Source organism: Coregonus clupeaformis, chromosome 9 (genome assembly GCF_020615455.1).
Source record: "Coregonus clupeaformis isolate EN_2021a chromosome 9, ASM2061545v1, whole genome shotgun sequence".
In the NCBI taxonomy this organism is placed as follows: Eukaryota; Metazoa; Chordata; class Actinopteri; order Salmoniformes; family Salmonidae; genus Coregonus; species Coregonus clupeaformis.
In genome coordinates, this window is record NC_059200.1 from 25151633 (window position 1) to 25174511 (window position 22879).

Sequence of the window (22879 nt, forward strand, 5' to 3'; positions counted from 1 at the left end):
AATCCAGTGCTTACGGTGATTCACTTTCTATGTTGAAACTGTACACCTTTTACAAAATAAATGTAATCTGTGTTGGATGATTATTGAAATGAAACAATAAGTTGCAAATAAGAAATAACGAAGGACCAATAAGTTGCAGAAAATAAACTGTATGTGCTCCTACCTGAGGTGTGACTCCAGCAAGCGGTCCAGGCGTTTGTAGAAGGGTCGGGAGGTGAAGTAGCCGCTCCAGTAGTGGTCATCTCGGTCTGCGTATGTGAAGAAGTCTCCGCTGACCACCGGTAAAGAGGGACTATCGTGACCGGGGTGTATGGCCGACTTACGAAGAGCATTGAAGTAATCAGAGATGGTGCCGAACTGAGCCTAGAACAGAATACGTCAGTTGGAATATAAAGCAAATATATGGTAGAGTACCTGAGAGACAAACTTAAAATAGATCTATCAATAATGTAGGGTAGTTTATGCTGTAGGGTAGTTTACTTTTCTGCTTTATTGAGAGCAGTGTACTATTGCAATAGCTGGACACAAAAAAATATTTCAAGAAGGGCAGGAACTAGGGAGCCAACAAAACACACCATTACACTATCGGGCATCAGTCATTCCAATTATGCGCTGCATCAAAACCTTAAACCCCACCATCTTCCACCAATGCAAACTCAATAAACCTGAAATAAAGCTGGCAGCCGGAAAGGGAAATGGCTAAACAAAACTCCACTCCTGCATATTCACGCAACATTCCAGTGCCCAAGTCACAAGTCACAAGTCAGACCTTGACATGTAGTTCTAGATGAGAGTTCATGTAGTCAAAGAGCTTCTGGTAGTTCTGGAACTGCTGGTCCCACTCCAAGGCCTCTGTGTAGCGGAAGTCGTCCCCTAGGGGGACCATCACAACCTTGGTTCGGAACAGCTTAGACTTCTTCCTGTACTGGTCCAGCAGTATCTGAACCCTAGGGATCATGGGAAAAAGAGTTGACTACTACAACGGATTCACAATTTCTCATGACATATTAAGCTGTAAATGTCAACAAAAATGTGTGTGTGTGTGTTCGTGCATTGCGTGCGTGCACACATGTGTGGAGAGGGGTTGCTTGTGTATTTCCATATGTTACTTTTTAGACTTTTAATGCCTCCCAATTCACTAGTCCAACCCTTGTCCATCTGCCTCTATCTGTTAGGGCCATGTTGTGTAATCAGACAACAAGGGAACACTGGGTGCAAACAAGTTCCTCTTGGATTTGGTACTGTGTCAGAAAGTCCACTTATCATCACAGCCTTCTGTTAGAAAAATAAACTATCTTCTGTTAGCAAACAGAGGGCATATGAAATTCCTATTACCACAACAGATTATCCTACAGTGGCATCAATGTTTTATCTTGTTCATACAACATGTTTCATCCTTGTCTATAACACCATCACACTGAGGACACCATAACACGGAGACACCATAACATCATCACCATGGAGAGAATGTGGACTGTCTGTTTACCACATAAACCAGTGTTTGTAAAACTTTTCTGTACTAGGGAGAGGCAAGCCTTAAAGGCAAGACTTAGTGACCTGCTTTGCTTTTGTCGTGTTTCAAAGTCAAGTTTTTGTTTTTACTGTGAGCCTCAAGCCAAAGACAATTTCCTGCCTCATGTAAATGCAATGGGACAATAAAGATTTTTGAATTTGAATTTTGTATTTCACAGCCAAGTCCAGTGGTTATAGCATAATAATAATAATAATACAGTATATATCATTCTCATTCCATTTCTATCTGATTGGTCACCTCTGTTGTACGTTCCCATCCGTGATTGGCTGAGGGGGGACCCTCCAGGGACAGCTGACCCGCCCACCAGGAAGTCTTTTGAAGTCAAACTGGCAGCAGATCTTGGGGTCGGGACCACACGTGTGGGGAACATCGTAACTGTAAAAGGGCATCATGTGGCATAGAATGTCTGTGCTGGAGGCTGGGTCTGCAGACAGATAGAACATGAAATAGAGCATTCTGATATTTCTTCATTTCCTCAAATTTTATTTTTTGGATGTGTGTATTGTTTTGTATTGTTAGGTATTACTGCACTGTTGGAGCTAGAAACATAAGCATTTCGCTGCACCTGCGATAAAGATATGTGTATGCGAACAATAAAATTTCATTTAAAATAGAATAAAATAGAATATTAAAATAGAATATAGAATAGATGTATATTTTCTTACGGGTAATTAATGTGTGGTAGTTGCATTTGACAGTACAAAGACAACATTTCAGAACGTGGACTGTAAACATATAGCTAGCATGTGATTACATTTCTATCTCAAAGAGACTGGCCATGGCATGCATGCAGTATTCAAAAGTACTAACATTTATACCTTATTAGAAATAACAACTCATGCCTGGTCGATGATAATTATATAAAATAACTTTGGTGGATATAATCTGATCTGGCATTGAACCGATGACTAATTGGCTATGGCCAAGAGAGAAATCCTATTTGTCCAGCAGTGGAAGGGGTCCACTTCCTGAGCTAGAGCACCCTGTCATCTCCCACATTGCACGTTTCTAGCCATGCTCTCTACTATGCCACAGGATGTCTGCCTCTCAAAACAACAGCACAGAGAGGCGTTTCCAACCACTACATCAATGTGGGTTTTCCATGACATGTATTTGACCCCGCATTTGGTCAATTCCATTAAAATTCTAGTCAATTCAGAAAGTAAACCAAATTCCAATTCCAAATGTTCCTCATTGAAAAGTATTGGAAGAGAAGTGGAATTGGAGTTGGAACTTTATTGTACTTCCTGAATTGACTGGAATTGAAATGGAATTAACCCCAACCCTGAAGAGAATATAGAGGGTGAGGAGCATACAGACGATAGTGTTTAGAAATCGTATGTAATATACTGTATTTTAATGTTATTTGACCAGTATAGTGAGTACGTTAGGTAAAATAACATTCTCAGACCAACCGACTGTTATTCGACTATTCCTTCAACTTTCATTTCATTTAAGTCTTCCAACTTAAAAACCACAAGACCTTTACTCATGTAGATAATATATTTGTATATTTCAAAACATTGTCCAGAGACTAAGCTATATCATTAGGGTGTGTATCCCCTTTTGGCCATGTGGTGCCATTCTACCAGTATGGCCAACAAACTGTACTCTACTTTGGCATCAAGAAGTACTCAACTCAACTCTATAACACTGAGAATAACATAAAACACCATAAGAACAGAGCACAAACGGATCTGATCTTTCATCAGTCTGCTATTAAATAATCATAACAGTATTTGATAATTATCCTGACGTAAATAACAACTTGTACAGACAGATGCTCTCTTTGGCATTGCAGACGATTTCGGCGTCTGTCTACCCAGTGAAAAGCATTAATGAGTACTTTATAATTTGGCTTAGGAGTTCGAGTAGTCACACGTTTTTGGACAAAACATCTGGGGGACGGTTGGCTCCATCATGGCTGCATGGAACCACTAACTAACAATGCCTGTTCTGTTACCAATTGCTCCCTGTCACACACACACACATACACACACCCTCTAGTCATGAGGCTGTGGTCTACATTCTTCTTATCAATCAGCATGCTCATCACCAAACCAAGGTTCAAAATGTTTTTCTTTCCTACTGGCCTGGTGCAATGGAACCAACGGAATTGTTGCAAAAGTGCAAACCTGCCCATCTGGCACTCCGATCAGGCTCAATCAAATGCAAATAGAAAGGAATCAAACCCTATTTGAACCCAGGTCTGTTCATTGCATGAACTACCAGCCAGACATGTTTAAGCCATGCAGGCCTCAGTCCATACAAGGAGAATCCCTTATACCACAGACGCTATAAGATGAGACCAAGCACAATCAGAGCCTTGAGAGAGGAGCATGCCTTTCTATATGCTTCTCGTGTAAGGCAGGTAGCCTAGCGGTTAGAGCGTTGGGCCAGTAACCAAAAAGTCGCTAGTTCTAATCCCAGAGCCAACAAGGTGAAATATCTGTTGACATGCCCTTGTGCAAGGCACTTAACCCTAATTGCTCCAGGGTCGCCGTTAATAATGGCTAAACCTGTGACCCCACTCTCCGAGCGTTTCTCAGGGGGAGTTGGGATATGCAAAAATTATCCAATATACACTTGCACATGTGTTAAATAGGACTAATAAAAGCACTCAAACTATTATAATTATCTATGGACATGAGAAATCCCTCTGCTGATAGTCTGAGCGGCTCAATACTGAAGGCTGTCGCTTATCCTAGCGCTGTTAGTTACACAAGCTGACTGCCCAGAGTTCAACACAGGGCATCAAACCATCCACATCATCTGTCACACCAAATATGTACAGGAATTGGAAGTAGCTGGAAGGATTTATTTTCTACTGACTACATGAGTATGTACTAGTCACTCTGAGGTCATGTTCTTTTGTTTCTGTCCATCGACTTACAGTAGAACTAGGACTTTGAATATGCTAAATGCTTAATTTAATGGGTAAGATAGTACCTGAACCACTGAGAACAGAAGCGTGAGGACTGGATCTCTGGCATGTTGAATGCTACAGTAGTGTAAACACTGAGCAGTGTTTTCCCTACAATTGTATAAGTGAGGTGGGCCCCCTTTACCTTGCTCTTTCCCTCTCATTGAAAAGAATAGGCTTCAAGTGATACTACTAAAGAGGCAATGGATGTTTATTTGGGCCTTTTCACCCCGCCTACAAAACAATCTAGCTAGGGGAAACACTGACTCTTGGAGAGCCACAGGGCTACATAAGTCTGGGTACTTGCCCCAGTTCTGTCTCCAAAAGAACTCCAGGGTCTTCTGACTGGCAAAGTGTTTCTTGACTGAGTAGTGCACCCTCTGGATGAGCATGTTGTCCAGGCCAGCTTGTTTCAACAGGTACGCCTGGGTAGGGGAGTGGCCAAATGGATCCACAGCCCAGCCCGTCTGGGGTTTCACTCCTAGCAGGGGAGATTAGAGGGAGAAGTCAGGTTCATGCAGAGGAGGTTGACAACAGTCCTCCTTTTTTTGAGGAAAAATTATAAACATTAAAAAACAATGAAACATGATGTAAAAATATCCTTGAAATAAACATATGTTACACAGGTCATCCCATTGGCTTAATTAAAAAGTTCTCTCTCTCTCTCTCTCTCTCTCTCTCTCTCTCTCTCTCTCTCTCTCTCTCTCTCTCTCTCTCTCTCTCTCTCTCTCTCTCTCTCTCTCTCTCTCTCTCTCTCTCTCTCCTCTCTCTCTCCCCCTCTCTCTCTCTCTCTCTCTCTCTCTCTCTCTCTCTCTCTCTCTCTCTCTCTCTCTCTCTCTCTCTCTCTCTCTCTCTCTCTCTGAATGCTGGGCTATGAAAAGCCAACTGACATTTACTCCTGAGGTGCTGACCTGTTGCACAATCTACAACCACTGTGATTATTATTTGACCTTGCTGGTCATCTATGAACATTTCAACGTCTTCAAGAACGATCAGGCCTTAATGGCCATGTACTCTTATAATCTCCACCCAGCACAGCCAGAAGAGGACTGGCCACCCCTCTGAGCCTGCTTTCTTTCTTGGTTTCCTCCTAGGGTCCTGCCTTTCTAGGGAGTTTTCTGCATTGCTTGCTGTTTAGAATTTAGGCTGGGTTTCTGTATAAGCATTTTGTGACATCTGCTGATGTAAAAAGGGCTTTATAAATAAATTTGATTTGAATTTATATATAAATCACAGTTAAAATCTCTGATGGTTAAAGTGTGCCAATCATTTTGAATCATGCAAAAATAACCAATATGTTGTGCTTGCCAACAAATGTCATTTTTATGATCTCCTTCCAGATAACAAACTCCTGATATATTATGCACTCACCCACATTTCTCTCCAACCATTGGTGTCCCTCCAATAGCTGGTCAATTAATGCAAAGTAATGCGAGTTGGCTTCATCAGGCATCACCCAGCCTCCCGTTGTTATCTCCAACTGGCCTTGCTCAATCAGACTAAACAACATAGAGGAAAATTATCAATCAGGCTCTCAGACAGTCAGCTCAGTCAATTACCGTTTCATAGCTCAAAGCCAAAATGAAAGAAAAAAAAGCTATACAAAAACCCTGCAGCTTTATGAATTTATGAGCTTATTTTTCCATACAGAATTGTAGGTAACACTTTACCGACAGGTATAATGCATATTAATTGTTTTCAAAAATACCAGATTCATGGATGTTATATGGTCAAGAACCTTATGACATGATAATAAGTAGGATTGCAAAATTCTAGTAACTTGTCCAAATTCCCCGGTTTTCCAGAAATACTGGTTGGAAGATTCCTGGAATTAAAAGGGAATCAGCAGGAATACAGAGAATCCTCAAACCAGGATTTCTGGAAAACAGGGGAATTTTGGGAGAGTTACCGGAATTTTGCCACCCTAATAATAAGACATTCTAAAGGTGTCATACATCTTAGGGTGTGTTTGTAAATTCACTCTGGAGTGCCAGAGTGCGCTCTGGGCGTTCATAAATTCAGAGCGTTATCAGATTGTACGTTTGTAAATTCTGAGCGTTTCGCTCTCGGAGCGTTCAGAGCACACACTGGACGCTCTGGTCGCGGAGTACGGTTGATCCGAGCGTTCTGACCTCACAACGGCAGTCAAGCACCCAAGCTAACTGGCTAAAGTTGGCTAGCTTGCTAGCTCCTTCCAGACACAAATGAGAGGACACCTCACTCTGACCATTTTACTCACCCTAGCAGAGCTGGTTAGGCTGTTTTCATGTTATCTAGAGTGACTGTAAATGTGCGGCTGGCAACAATTTAATTACGTTTTTTTGCAGACGTTTACTGACACCGGTCATGTTCAGCGGGTGTTGAGCGTTCGTAAATTCATCAGTTATTCTGCGCTCTGGCACACTCAGGCGAGAGTGCTTTGAAATCGGTGTAGATAGCCAGAGTGAATTTACGAACGCACCCTTAGCTGTACGAGACATCAACTCATGTGTGGCTGAGAAAGAAATCAGGGCCCTACTTATTGCGACAATAAGAACCATCTTCTCCTCTGTAGCGGTTGAATTATCTTACTCCCAAGTCCAAAGAGTAAAATCAACCACCTCAGGAGTTACTCCCATCTCTTGTTAGGACAGGAAACCTCTTGCCATGATTGTGATTCAGCATCTTTTCTCTGTTTGCCGAGCATATTTCAATTGCAGACTTCCCTAACGTATCCCTGGCGAGCCCCTACAATAAGAGTATGGAGCATCAAAACAAAGTAAAACGACTCAGCAATTTTCGTAACATCAAGTTGAAATTGCTCTTTATCTTCTCTCCTTGGAAATGTGATATTTCTCTGGCATCATTCAATCACCAGAAGGTTTCTTTCATTGTTCTATGATTGGACAGGTGGAAGTGGTGTGTAGTGTAGGTCTGTCCTGGTGTTGAAGAGTTGGAGTGGTGAAAGCAGGTGCCATCTTCACTGAGCAGATATCAACACTGCATCCTAACGAGGATGGATGGACGCGTCCCTTCTACAAACCAAAACACGCCGCTCAAAAACATGTTCCTTTCCAATTCTAAAAGTGTGTTCTAAAGAATTAATGAGGTCGTTTGTTTGAATTTCTCGAGCGATGCTTCTCCGTGTACTGTAACAGGGAACATTTTATCATTAAGCGCCAGACCTTCAATTTGCTGACATAAAATTAAAACCTGCAAAGAAAATAAGTTATTACATAAGCAACGACACTCTTCAAAAAAGAGTAAACACTGAATATTCTCCAAAAGAAGGAATGTATCTGGTTTGCTTTGAACTCCCTGCGCATCAAATCAATAGTGAATAAATATTAGTGTTAGATCTCCCTCCATCCTTCACCTTAAGGCTGTTTGCTTGTGCTCCTAATTAGAATTCTAACCTGCAGCTGAAATGTTTATTGCATTTCATACACAGTTTGTGTATCCCCCAAGGCTAGCTGCTGAACCCTACCCGTCAGTAGCTCGTCGTGAGCATGGCCAATGCACACAGCATTTGCACACAGCATTTGTGACACCCTGCTTCTTGCTTTTGGGGCAGTTTTCTGAAGTGGTGGAACAAGCTCCCTCACGACGCCAGGACAGCGGAGTCACTCACCACCTTCCGGAGACACTTGAAACCCCACCTCTTTAAGGAATACCTGGGATAGTATAAAGTAATCCTTCTACCCCCCCCAAAAAAAGTGGTTATAATAATAATAATAATAATAAATAATATGCCATTTAGCAGACGCTTTTATCCAAAGCGACTTACAGTCATGCGTGCATACATTTTTGTGTATGGGTGGTCCCGGGGATCGAACCCACTACCTTGGCGTTACAAGCGCCGTGCTCTACCAGCTGAGCTACAGAGGACCACTGGCTATAAGGTGAATGCACCAATTTGTAAGTCGCTCTGGATAAGAGCGTCTGCTAAATGACGTAAATGTAAATGTAAGTGGAGAACCCTCTGAATCCCCCTCCATGTCACTTCCAGAGAAACCCCTGACTGACAACCATTACATCCCCAAGGGGACAAAGAGTGAGGCAGAGTGAGAGAGAACATGTGTTAACCTATGTGCCTCTCACAAACAACATTTATTTGATGACCTCAAGACCATTTGGAGTCAGTTTGGCTGGTTAAGGCAATTTAAACCAATTTACTCCTGTTACCAGGCAGAGTAAAGAATCGTTGTACTGTAAACTGGGATGCGCCCATTGATTTACCTGGACATATAACAACCGTTTTACGTTGTGGTGTTGTTGATTTAATTTATCTACATCTTCCCCACTTGGCACAGATGTCAGTTCAACATCTAGTTTTGATTTAGATTTGGTTGAGTTGTCAACTAACGTGAAATCAACAAAAAATATAACCATGTCATTGGATTTAGGTTAAAAGGTGGGTGAAAAAAATTGGAAATGCCCTGACGTTGATTACTTTTTTCAAATCCAATCAGTTTTCCACGTTCATTCAACGCCATCACTAGACTTGGGCGATATACCGTTTATACCGTATACCGGGGTATTTTGCCTCGCCGCGGCTGCAGGGCTGCATGCTATGCCACTTCTTATAACTATACACGGAGTGTACAAAATATTAGGAACACCTGCTCTTTCCATGACATAGACTGACCAGGTGAATCCAGGTGAAAGCTATGATCCCTTATTGATGTCACCTGTTAAATCCACTTAAATCAGTGTAGATGAAGGGGAGGGGACAGGTTAAATAAGGATTTTAAAGCTTTGAGACAATTGAGACCTGGATTGTGTATGTGTGCCATTTAGAAGATTTAAGTGCCTTTGAACAGTTTGAGTGTGTCAAGAACTGCAACGCTGCTGGGTTTTTCACGCTCAAGTTTCCTATGTATCAATAATGGTCCACTACCCAAATGACAACCATCCAACTTGACAAAACTGTGGGAAGCATTGGGGTCAACAGGAGCCAGCATCCCTGTGGAATGCTTTTGACACCTTGTAGTCCATGCCCTGATGAATTGAGGCTGTTCTGAGGGCAAAAAGGGAGCAACTCAATATTAGGAAGGTGTTCCTAATGTTTTGTACACTCAGTGTAAGTTAAGTATAACTGTAAGAAATCTAAGATGTGTCAAATAAATAATATCCGGCTCAGGGCTCCAGCTATGCATTTGGTTTGCTAACTTGCTGGCTAAGTGTCTAGATGTCAAGATCAAGCTTCTTGGTTACAGCAGAGACATTCAATCCCCTCCTGGATCAAGATCCCTGTTGCCTAAATTGTTTTGTGCATCAAAAAATCTTGTGTGCACTTCCAGTAATACCGTATACCCCGGTATGGTACAGAAACGGTATGACGGTATGAAAATCTGGATACCACCCAACCCTAGTTATCACATAGAATTTTGGGGTTGAAATGACGTGGAAACAACGTTGATTCGACCAGTTTTTGCAAAGTGGGTCACTTCTAATTTAATTACATTGTTTATAAACCCTATAAAACCGCTAGCCCTAAGCAAGGTTATGACCTTGTTTTAATTCAAATGGGAATAACAAAGGAGCTTCGGAATCTTATTGCAAATCCACTGAGGAATTAGATTCCACATTACAGCAGCCAAACTATATCAACAATACAATAACATAATCCATAAGTGATTTGCTGCTCATATTCATTTCAGTATCACCTTGAAGCTAGAATGACAGAGACAGACAGACAGACTACCTCTTGACAGCATCTCTCTTCTGGTCGTCGATGTTGTCCCACCACTTGGAGAAGTAGGAGATCTCGGACCAGATCATTTTCCTGCGGCTGTCCTCGTGGAGTTTCACCACCATGTTGTTCAGGATGTGCTGGGTCTGGTCTCGGTAGTAGTCGTCAAACGTCTTCAGCCATCCTGAGAACGTACAAATGGACAAATATGACAAAGTGGTAGAGCATTCATTACAACTGTAGACTGTCTGTCTGTCTGCCATAGAGTCAATAAACTGAGTCAATAAAGCCATCATCATCAGGTGAATGAGCAGAACATGTGGTTCAATCAATATGCCACATCCATTGATTTCACAACATAATGTCATCATATTTCCAATGAAAATCAATGCATTCAAAAAAGTCTGAACATCGCATTGTTCTTTCCACTGCAAGATAAAATAGGATAAATGATTCAGTAGAAGGCACACAGGCATGAGTGCTTTTAAACTGTGCAAGGGCGTGAGTATTGTCATTAGCTACTGTATACAACTCTAAGGGAGAACCTGCCCAGTTAAACCAGAAACCCAGCTTGGGTTACTGAAGAATTACCCAATCTCAGGCACAGAGAATACACTGGCCTTGGCTGTTACCAGGCTGCAGATGCTACTACTGTGCTTACACGTGATGTGACAAACGCCCAGAACCATCAGTACTGATTACTCTTATTGCCTACACTAACGCCTTAGTCCCTAGAATTTCTAGTGAGGGACTACGCCTTTTAGTCACACTGCAATACAGCATTTAAATGCTGTGTTTCTGTGCAAAATATACTATTGAGGAAATTTATAGAAACAGGCTTCTTATGAGTCTGATCAATTGTTTTATTTTTCTGATATATATATTTTCTACTGGTAACAGGACAAGACTTTCATCAATTGCTCTATGACATTTTGTCAATAAATATCAGGCCATTTGAAAGAAAGAGAGCAGAAAGAGCGTTTTTATAATGAGAGGTCACACTGATGGTCAAAACCGATAGGATAGGGCTCTTCCTCCATTGTTACAGTAGTGGTGCCACCCCACACACATCTTCATGTTGTATACTAGCAATAAGGCCCGAGGGGGTGTGGTATGTGGTATATGGCCAATATACCACGGCTAAGGGCTGTTCATAGGCACGACGCAACGTGGCCAAGCGCGCCTCCAACTGAAAGCGCGAACCACCGCATTTAACCATGGCAAGGTGACTGGGAATATGGCAGAATACAAACAGTGTAGCTACTCACTCCGAGTCACAATTCAACAGCTCAGACACGAGACATATGTGGCAGGGTCTACAGACAATCACGGACTACAAAAGGAAAATCAGCCACCGACGTCTCGCTTCCAGACAAGCTAAACACCTTCTTCGCCCGCTTTGAGGATAACACAGTGCCACCGATGCGGCCCACTACCAAGGACTGTGGGCTCTCCTTCTCCGTGGTCGACATGAGTAAGACATTTCAAATAAAATCACATTTATTTGCCACATGCACCGAATACAACATTACCGTGAAATGCTTACTTACAGCCCTTAACCAACAATGCATTTTTTTCTTACTAAAAAAGTAAAATAAAACAACAACAACAAAAAAGTGTTGAGAAAAAAAGAGCAGAAGTAAAATAAAATGACAGTAGGGAGGCTATATACAGGGGGGTACCGGTGCAGAGTCAATGTGCGGGGGCACCAGCTAGTTGAGGTAGTTGAGGTAATATGTACATGTGGGTAGAGTTAAAGTGACTATGCATAAATAATTAACAGAGTAGCAGCAGCATAAAAAGATGGGGTGGGGGTGCAAATAGTCCGGGTAGCCATGATTAGTTGTTCAGGAGTCTTATGGCTTGGGGGTAGAAGCTGTTGAGAAGCCTTTTGGACCTAGACTTGGCGCTCCGGTACCGCTTGCCGTGCGGTAGCAGAGAGAACAGTCTATGACTAGGGTGGCTGGAGTCTTTGACAATTTTGAGGGCCTTCCTCTGACACCGCCTGGTATAGAGGTCCTGGATGGCAGGAAGCTTGGCCCCAGTGATGTACTGGGCCATACGCACTACCCTCTGTAGTGCCTTGCGGTCGGAGGCCAAGCAGTTGCCATACCAGGCGGTGATGCAACCAGTCAGGATGCTCTCGATGGTTCAGCTGTAGAACTTTTTGAGGATCTGAGACCCATGCCAAATCTTTTCAGTCTCCTGAGGGGGAATAGGCTTTGTTGTGCCCTCTTCACGACTGTCTTGGTGTGTTTGGACCATGATAGTTCGTTGGTGATGTGGACACCAAGGAACTTGAAGCTCTCAACCTGTTCCACTACAGCCCCGTCGATGAGAATGGGGGCGTGCTCAGTCCTCTTTTTTTCCCCTGTAGTCCACAATCATCTCCTTTGTCTTGGTCACATTGAGGGAGAGGTTGTTATCCTGGCACCACACGGCCAGGTCTCTGACCTCCTCCCTATAGGCTGTCTCATCGTTGTTGGTGATCAGGCCTACCACTGTTGTGTCGTCAGCAAACTTAATGATGGTGTTGGAGTCGTGCCTAGCCATGCAGTCATGGGTGAACAGGGAGTACAGGAGGGGACTGAGCACGCACCCCTGAGGGGCCCCTGTGTTGAGGATCAGCGTGGCAGATGTGTTGTTACCTACCCTTACCACCTGAGGGCGGCCCGTCAGGAAGTCCAGGATCCAGTTGCAGAGGGAGGTGTTTAGTCCCAGGATCCTTAGCTTAGTGATGAGCTTTGAGGGCACTATGGTGTTGAACGCTGAGCTGTAGTCAATGAATAGCATTCTCACGTAGGTGTTCCTCTTGTCCATGTGGGAAAGGGAAGTGTGGAGTGCAATAGAGATTGCATCATCTGTGGATCTGTTGGGGCGGTATGCAAATTGGAGTGGGTCTAGGGAATCTGGGATAATGGTGTTGATGACCAGCCTTTCAAAGCACTTCATGGCTACAGACGTCAGTGCTACGGGTCGGTAGACATTTAGGCAGGTTATCTTATTGTCCTTGGGCACGGGGACTATGGTGGTCTGCTTGAAACATGTTGGTATTACAGACTCAGTCAGGGACATGTTGAAAATGTCGGTGAAGACACTTGCCAGTTGGTCAGCACATGCTCGGAGTACACATCCTGGTAATCCGTCTGGCCCTGCGGCCTTGTGAATGTTGACCTGCTTAAAAGTCTTACTCACATCGGCTACGGAGAGCGTGATCACATAGTCATCCGGAACAGCTGGTGCTCTCATGCATGCTTCAGTGTTGCTTGCCTCGAAGCGAGCATAGAAGTGGTTTAGCTCGTCTGGTAGGCTTGTGTCACTGGGCAGCTCGCGTCTGTGCTTCCCTTTGTAGTCTGTAATAGTTTTCAAGCCCTGCCACATCCGACGAGCGTCAGAGCCGGTGTAGTACGATTCAATCTTAGTCCTGTATTGACTCTTTGCCTGTTTGATGGTTCGTCGGAGGGCATAGCGGGATTTCTTATAAGCGTCCGGGTTAGAGTCCCGCTCCTTGAAAGCGGCAGCTCTACCCTTTAGCTCAGTGCGGATGTTGCCTGTAATCCATGGCTTCTGGTTGGGGTATGTATGTACGGTCACTGCATGTTAAAACCCGCAAGGCTGCCGGCCCAGACGGCATCCCTTGCCGCATCCTCAGAGCATGCGCAGACCAGCTGGCTGGTGTGTTTACGGACATATTCAATCTCTCCCTATCCAGTCTGCTGTCCCCACATGCTTCAAGATGGCCACCATTGTTCCTGTACCCAAGAAAGCAAAAGTAACTGAACTAAATTACTATCGCCCCGTAGCACTCACCTCTGTCATCATGAAGTGCTTTGAGAGGCTAGTTAAGGATCATATCACCTCCACCTTACCTGTCATCCTAGACCCACTTCAATTTGCTTACCGCCTCAATAGATCCACAGACGATGCAATAGCCATCACACTGCATACCGCCCTATCCCATCTGGACAAGAGGAATACCTATGTAAGAATGCTGTTCATTGACTATAGCTCAGCATTCAACACCATAGTACCCTCCAAGCTCATCATTAAGCTTGAGGCCCTGGGTCTGAACCCCGCCCTGTGCAACTGGATCCTGGACTTCCTGACGGGCCGCCCCCAGGTGGTGAAGGTAGGAAACAACATCTCCACTTCGCTGATTCTCAACACTGGGGCCCCACAAGCATGTGTGCTCAGCCCCCCCCCCCCTGTATTCCCAGTTCACCCATGACTGCGTGGCCAAGCACGCCCTCCAACTCAATCATCAAGTTTGCAGACGACACAACAGTAGTAGGCTTGATTACCAACAATGACGAGACAGCCTACAGGGAGGAGGTGAGGGCTCTGGGAGTGTGGTGCCAGGAAAATAACCTCTCACTCAACGCCAACAACACGAAGGAGATGATTGTGGACTTCAGGAAACAGCAGAGGGTGCACCCCCCTATCCACATCGATGGGACCGCAGTGGAGAAGGTGGAAAGCTTCAAGATCCTTGGCATACACATCACTGACAAACTGAAATGGTCCACCCACGCAGACAGTGTGGTGAAGAAGGCACAACAGAGCCTCTTCAACCTCAGGAGGCTGAAGAAATTTGTCTTGGCACCTAAAACCCTCACAAACTTTTACAGATGCACAATTGAGAGCATCCTGTCGGGCTGTATCACCGCCTGGTACGGCAACTGCACCGCCCGCAACGGCAGGGCTCTCCAAAGGGTGGTGTGGTCTGCTGAACGCATTACCAGGGGCAAACTCCCGCCCTCAAGGACACCTACAGCACCCGATGTCACAGGAAGGCCAAAAAGATCATCAAGGACATCAACCACCCGAGCCACTGCCTGTTCACCCCGCTGTCATCCAGAAGGTGAGGTCAGTACATGTGCATCAAAGCTGGGACCGAGAGAATGAAAAACAGCTTCTATCTCAAGGCCATCAGACTGTTAAATAACCATCACTAGCACATTAGAGGCTGCTGCTGCCTATATAAATCACTGGCCACTTGAAATGGAACACTAGTCACTTTAATAATGTTTACATATCTTGCATTACTCATCTCATATGTATATACTGTATTCTATAATATTCTACTGTATCTTAGTCCATGCCGCTCTGTCATTGCTTATATATATATATATATATATATATATATATATATATATATATATATATATATATATATATATATATATATATATATATATATATCGCTACCATTCAAAAGTTTGGGGTCACTTAGAAATGTCCTTGTTTTTGAAAGAAAAGCAATTTTTTTGTCCATTAAAATAACATCAAATTGATCAGAAATACAGTGTAGACATTGTTAATGTTGTAAATGGCTATTGTAGCTGGAAACAGCTGATTTTTAATGGAATATCTACATAGGCGTACAGAGGCCCATTATCAGCAACCATCAGTCCTGTGTTCCAATGGCACGTTGTGTTTGCTAATCCAAGTTTATCATTTTAAAAGGCTAATTGATCATTAGAATCTCAGACTGCCCATCTTAATATTTTCTTTTTATTGGCCAGTCTGAGATATGGCTTTTTCTTTGTAACTCTGCCTAGAAGGTCAGCATCCCAGAGTCGCCTCTTCACTGTTGACGTTGAGACTGGTGTTTTGCGGGTACTATTTAATGAAGCTGCCAGTTGAGGACCTGTGAGGCGTCTGTTTCTCAAACTAGACACTCTAATGTATTTGTCCTCTTGCTCAGTTGTGCACCGGGGCCTCCCACTCCTCTTTCTATTCTGGTTAGAGCCAGTTTGCGCTGTTCTGTGAAGGGAGTAGTACACAGCGTTGTACGAGATCTTCAGTTTCTTGGCAATTTCTCGCATGGAATAGCCTTCATTTCTTAGAACAAGAATAGACTGACAAGTTTCAGAAGAAAGTTATTTGTTTCTGGCCATTTTGAGCCTGTAATCGAACCCACAATTGCTGACGCTCTAGATACTCAACTAGTCTCAAGAAGGCCTTTTTATTGCTTCTTTAAATCAGCATAACAGTTTTCAGCTGTGCTAACATAGTTGCAAAAGGGTTTTCTAATGATCAATTGGCCTTTTCAAATTATAAACTTGGATTAGAAAACACAACGTGCCATTGGAATACAGGACTGATGGTTGCTGATAATGGGCCTCTGTACACCTATGTAGATATTGTGTTAAAAATCTGCCATTTCCAGCTACAATAGCCATTTATAACATTAACAATGTCTACACTGTATTTCTGATCAATTTGATGTTATTTTAATGGACCAAAAAAATGCTTTTCTTTCGAAAACAAGGACATTTCTAAGTGACCCCAAACTTATGAAGGGTAGTGTATATTCTTAAATTCCATTCCTTACTTAGATTTGTGTGTATTGGTTATATGTTGTGAAATTGTTAGATATTACTTGTTAGATATTACTGCACTGTCGGAGCTAGAAGCGCATGCATTTTCGCTACAGCCGCAATAACATCTGCTAAACACGTGCATGTGACAAATAACATTTGATTTGATATACCACATTTACATTTTAGGCATTTAGCAGACGCTCTTATCCAGAGCAACTTACAGTTAGTGAGTGCATACATTTTTCATACTGGCCCCCCTTGGGAAACGAACCCACAACCCTGGCGTTGCAAGTGCCATGCTCTACCAATTGAGGTACAGGGGACTGTCAGCGAATTAGCATTCAGGGCTCGAACCCCCGAGTTTATAATGTGGTATAGACAGGTTGGTTGTTTAGCAACAAAACAGACATGTGCGCAACTATGGGGCAAAACAGACTGGGTTGGCTTAGATTGTTGACAACATGTAAACTATATTTTGTCTCCAATATTTATTGAAAACATAAATACATTTGCACAATGAGCACTTGTTGTCTCTCAAATACATCATCTAATTTGTTGGTTAGCTAGCTAGCGAATTGTAGCCATATTAGCATAAATGTCAATCAAAACCCCTCAAAACAAGACATGGTATCAAGAACAAGATACAATTAGCTGAAATGAGCAACCTACGATTCCCCACATGGCAGTTTCTTGTCATTGTTGCTAGCTATCTGGCCATCCAGAATCATAACAACACACGGCCTTCTGCCCCATTGAAGCGCGTGCATCGTTTTCGTGACGTTGTCAGCTAACCCGTCTATAATGCTTGTCTTTATGTTGTGTACTGTGGTATAATGCTTGTTCCCTTGACAGACTATGAAACACAATTAACCCAGGAAGGAGCGAAATTTGAATCCTGACTCTGCTGTGGAGCGGCCTACGCTTTGCTTCCTGTCTGCACAAGGTGTGACTGCATTAAGTAGAGAAAACAAAGCATTGAAGAAGTCACAGAAGAATGTCCAGTGTTTCCAGGTTAGCTTTAAAGGGACAATACACTCCAAAATAAACATTGCAAAATTGTTTTCAAACCTCTAAAGTAGTCTTGTGTAAATCCATGTCCCACGCATTCGATTGTGAAGAACTACAACCTGATTTACGAGTGTAACGTCCCTTTAATGCTCAGAAGTAGTGCACTGCTTACCAGGATCATTGTGTGAGTGGGGCACAACAAATACTTGTAGTGGCTCACTGTCCCATTCATTCTCCTGGTAGGTGATATCAAAGCCTTGTTTCCACACTCCCCCATCAGCGTTGTCAAAGGTCAGGAGGTCATACACATCTAGCAACTGAAAAATAAACAACAACAAAAAACAATGAGTGGGATATTCTTGAGGTACCATGAAGAAGACTAACATACACTGAAGTATATCTAACCTCTTTATTGTCAACAATGTATTATTAGGAGTATTAAGAGTATTGCACATTACACTGTGACACTACGGGGGCAATGCGTGGCTTAGTTGGTAGAGCAAGGCACTTGCAATGCCAAGGTTGTGGGTTCAATTCCCACGGGGGACCAGTATGAAAAATGGATGCACTCACGACTGTATGTCGCTCTGGATAAGAGCGTCTGCTAAATGACTAAAATGTATGGTTTGCAGCAAAGCCTCACTTTATTAGGCTATGTACTCTAGAACTGTTTACGGAAGTTTCATGTATTTGGTTCCGATTCAGTTTTGTGTTTACTTTAAGTCACAGTGGCGGTTAAAGTGTCTAATCCACCACAGAGAAAATAAAGAAAACAAGAAAGAAAGCAGTGCATCTGTTCCTGGAATTCTGTGTAGGATAACAGTCATATCAGCAGGTCAGAAGAATGCAAATGAGAGATGGAACTTCTAACACAAATCGAGACCGCTTGGGGGTTTCTTTGGGACTCACGCCAACTTAAATATCTCTCTTTGTCTATTGGCCAAATAAAATGATGGACTGAATGGAATGTGATACAGAGAGGACAAGATGACAGAATGTCTGCTCTATGGTACAAAAGCCACTGACTAAAGCCATGATTTTAATAAAAGGAATATAAATCATAGAAATGAGCTTGTTATCAATATTGGTGTCAAGAACAAATATGATGAGATATACTGTATATCAGGGTTCCCCAACTAGCGGCCCGCGGATGGTTTTATTTGTCCCCCCAAGTCTTCGGAGCAACAAAAAAAGTATATATATTTTGTATTATTCTTTTGGGGAATTTTCATTGTTGGACATAAAAGACTGTAAAAACACCAGGAAATCAGCTCCAAGTGAGTTTAATTAACGAAATCTGTTCCCAAGTATTCCCACACATAGAGAGACACGTGATCGTACACAAATGTAAGCAAGGTTTGAAATGATTATGTTTTAGTCAAACATTATATCTGTTTGGGCTCTTGCGGTCAATTTGCAGTATACAAATTATTTGTAATTTTGTTCCGGCCCCCCGACCAGCCGCTCATTAAAAAATCGGCCCGCGGCTGAATCTAGTTGATGATCCCTGCTGTATATACAGACATATTGTGGCTGGGAGGCTGTCTCATTCTGTATATTTAAGCACAGGAGTGATAGGTTTCTTTTCGATCCGTAACATTCTTGCATATAGAGTGACTTAACTGTACCTAAAAGGTATTAACTCTATCTAAAGAAACCGGTCTTTCAAGTCAAACCGCAGTCTCATCCTTTTACATTTCCAACATATACAACCAGATACATTTCTGATGAGCTGGCATTCAATATCTCACCTGACTTGATGGACAACTGGAAAGGAAAAGGATAGTCCAACCAGACCAGATAATATAACCAAAACCCATTCAGATTACACCTTTTTGAATTAATTCCAGCTGTATACTAATGCATTACGCGTTCTGTGTGCTCATGATATTAATTTGAAAAATATTCAATAACATATTCATGGTACATAGTATAATGGTAGTGTAATGGTTTTTACATTTGTCCTTCATTTCAACACCATAACCACGACACATTGTAATAAGTATCTTCCCTATGGCTATTACAAGGCTTCATATTTCACACTAGGAGCAATTCAGCATGGAAGGTTGGCATCATGGTAATGAGGTCATGATGGTGTCTCTTTGTATAATGATGTAGCTTATTAAAAGAGGTGAAATTCAGAGTTAAATAAAAATAAACACTGGCTGTTAACTTTGTGCATGGAGGTTTGTTCACTTCAAACTTTCCCTGGAGTATGTTGAACAGATCGGATCGTAGTTCAATCCTACAACAATGTCGCTACACAAATACCTGAACTGTTTGTTTCTCATTGTATCCACCTTATAAAACTCTTACCTGCACTGCATCTGCTGGCTTGGAGAACTCCCTTGCTGCAAACTGACAGTCTTGGGAGTCAATATGGAGGACCAGTGAAGGCGAAGCCAGAAGTTCTAGGTAGGGCCCTTGGCTCATGTTCCCGCCGTCAGGACCCCCTCGGCCATCCTTGACCGACTCCTTCAGGTTGATCACAGAGTCCCTGATGTTGGCTATGATCTCATTGTTCTCTGACAGTAGTCTCTCCAAGCTGTCAATCTTATCCTGGAGGATGGACAACTGGCCCTGATGAAGGAGAAGCAGGGACGGAGGAGAACACATTTACTGGCTTTATACAATATAGTATGCATATAATTATGCAATAAATATTTATAAATTAGTTATAATGAGTCTATTAATATGTTAATTGACTGTCAATAAACTAGCTGTAAACCCTTTATAAAAGTAACCGTATTGTAGTGTTACCAAAATGAGGACCTATGTCATCCATGGTGACAAATCCAAAGTGTCAATGCATTTAGGGTTAATTTTTAAGACCTCAAGGAAAAGATGTGGAAATGACGAATATATAGAAAACAAGAGGTCAGTCACCTTCTTGTTGCACAAACATGACCACTTTGACCAGTTTCCACTTAGTCTCGGAAATCCCAGACCTTGGGCAACAGAACTGGATGAATAATAGGTGTATAATAATATAGGTGTGTGCTGGAACATTGTTAACATTGTGGGAGGCTACCTGTCTGCTTAGGAAGACTAGTTTTCACTCATTCCGGAATGGAATTATGCAACATACAACCCTGCCCACGATCTAGATCTCAATGTGCAAATGAACACTGGAGTTTTCAGGAAGTCATACACAATTATGTTCATTGGAACCATGTCTGTTGCAAGACGATAACTCTATCATGTAACACAAAGACGGTATGTCGCCTACTGTACAGGCTACAGTTGAAAATGTGTTTACATTGTCTGGAACGTTGAATAGGCCTACATTGTAACGTTAAAACATTGTATGCTAATTAGTAAGCCTACAGCAGCCAGTTCTCTATGTGGTTAGCTACACAACATAGGATATTGAGGAAATGGGCTACTTTACAAAGTCATTAATATTTGTGCAACCATGTAAAAACAACGTTCCACTCAAGTTATACGCTACGATATTACACATGCATGTCTGATCTAGACTGCAAAAAGTGAGAAAATAAGTAGCCTATCTGAACCAAACAGCCAACGAAATGAAAAACTTACATTTTGCAATCTATCCCCACCATTGTTTGGACTTTTGGTATGGTCTAATTGCAGGTGATCCAGCATCAGGTACAATGAGAAGATGACAACACAGAATATGGCACTTCCATAAACAGTGAATTGCCGACTTATCTTCATCATTATTTACGATCGATTTAACCTATAGTTATGTAGATCACCCTCAGGGAATGGTCGATATCTTGACTCTGTGGTGAGGATCAGAAAAATCTCATGCTATTCCAAAAAAATATAGTTACAAATTCTTCTTTAGTGTGTTGCCACGGAACTAACATAATTGTCCACATTCACTCCTTCTATGAACAATCAGCTTTAAAAAGCTGGGTCTGGAACCGAAAGGTAGCCTGAATCATGGCTGGAACCACAGACTGAAAGAGTTGTGATTCAGCAGATCGTGTTGGCCAGTGCCGACGACCCCGTCTTCTTCCAGCATTTGTCTTCTGTTAAAATTAAGTAAGGAAGTGAAAAGCATAGGTATGAACGTGCGCCGCCTACCGACTCACAACTTTTTTCATTTGGGACGCACAGGTAAAGTCGTGGATGCGTTTTTAGTCCAGCGCACAATGCGTAAGGAACGTTTCCAATTCCATATTTTTGCATTCATTGCCCTTCCTAGTTCCTATCCTATTCAGCTATTGCATCTTCCAGACATTCGTCTCCACTCCAATCATTCATTGGTGTTGCGAAAACTTGGCCATTAACTCCAGAAAGCACTCATTTAGAGACTGTGTGAAAACAGCTGCATGGACATGTTCAGCACCCGCTCCTGATGTTTAAAGGCTCTCCAAGTGCCAGCTTTACTACCTGATCTCGTTCGTATTTTCAACATTTGGAATTCAAAAAGAGAGAAAGTGTTCCAGATGTGACGCCATTTCATTGGAAAAGTCAGAAGCGTTTGTGGAAATGAACAAGCTCCATGTACCGTCAAATGTTAATTCCTTACTCCCTCATGATTATAATATTAGAGGCAAACAAGTTGAAAACGCCACAAATTTAAGTCAGCATTTATGGATTGAGAGAAGCGAACGCGCAATTAATATTTTCTTAGCGTTACCAGTTTCCTTTGTGAATGTAATCTCACAATTGAGAAGCGTCTCCCCTTCTTTCTCCAGGCCACAGTCAATAGTAGTGGGGTATGGATGGAAGCACAGAAACTTGTATACGCCTCCTCTGACATCATTTGGTGACGAGAAATATGCCATAATTTGTATAAAATCTAACAGGCAAAAAATATATATAAATGAATGGGTTAGTTCGGAGAGTGAATTATCATCTGTTTATTGTCTATTAGTGTGACGAGGTGTGAAGGAAGGAGTTAGGCGCAGGAGGTAAAATACCGAAGTCCAGAGTTTATTCCGTTTACATAAATCAAACGCTCCTAGCGTCAAAACGAAACTAACAAGGGAAAACATCCACCTTGGCATAAACACTAAGAATAGTAGCTCAACCACGCTACACACTCTCACAACAAACAATCACTCACAAAGAGAAGGGGAACAGAGGGAACACTTATACACATACTAATAAGGGGACTGAGCACCAGGTGTGTGTGATTGACAAGACATGACAAGTGGAGTGATGAGAATGGGATCGGCAGTAGCTAGTACTCCGGTGACGACGAACGCCGAAGCCTGCCCGAACCAGGAGGGGGGCAGCCTCGGCGGAAGTCGTGACAATTAGGCTTAATATAGTAATAATAATAATAATAATAAATACTTGTTTTGATCAACTTTTGTAATTGTATTATCAAGGTCAACTCATCTACATTTGGCAGAATTCATTTACTCGTTTAAAGATCTGCTTCATTAATCATTATCTTGCTGCAGAGTAAATGTTCTTCAATGTTAATTTTT

General features: G+C 42.4%; 1 protein-coding gene across 2 annotated transcripts in view; it reads right to left on the reverse strand.

The window, feature by feature from the left end:
- The window catches only part of LOC121574167 (alpha-mannosidase 2), a 55557-nt gene extending 33435 nt beyond the window's left edge, over positions 1-22122 (reverse strand). For both annotated transcript variants that reach the window (XM_041886814.2, XM_041886815.2), the window contains exons 1-9: positions 21009-22122; positions 19782-20045; positions 17638-17782; positions 10144-10315; positions 5829-5956; positions 4765-4938; positions 1772-1958; positions 770-947; positions 164-363 (exon numbers count right to left, since the gene is read on the reverse strand). In XM_041886814.2, the coding sequence (XP_041742748.2) occupies positions 164-363; positions 770-947; positions 1772-1958; positions 4765-4938; positions 5829-5956; positions 10144-10315; positions 17638-17782; positions 19782-20045; positions 21009-21149 (1589 nt within the window). In that variant the 5' untranslated portion in view covers positions 21150-22122. The remainder of the gene's footprint in view (positions 1-163; positions 364-769; positions 948-1771; positions 1959-4764; positions 4939-5828; positions 5957-10143; positions 10316-17637; positions 17783-19781; positions 20046-21008) is intronic.
- Positions 22123-22879: the final 757 nt, after the last annotated feature.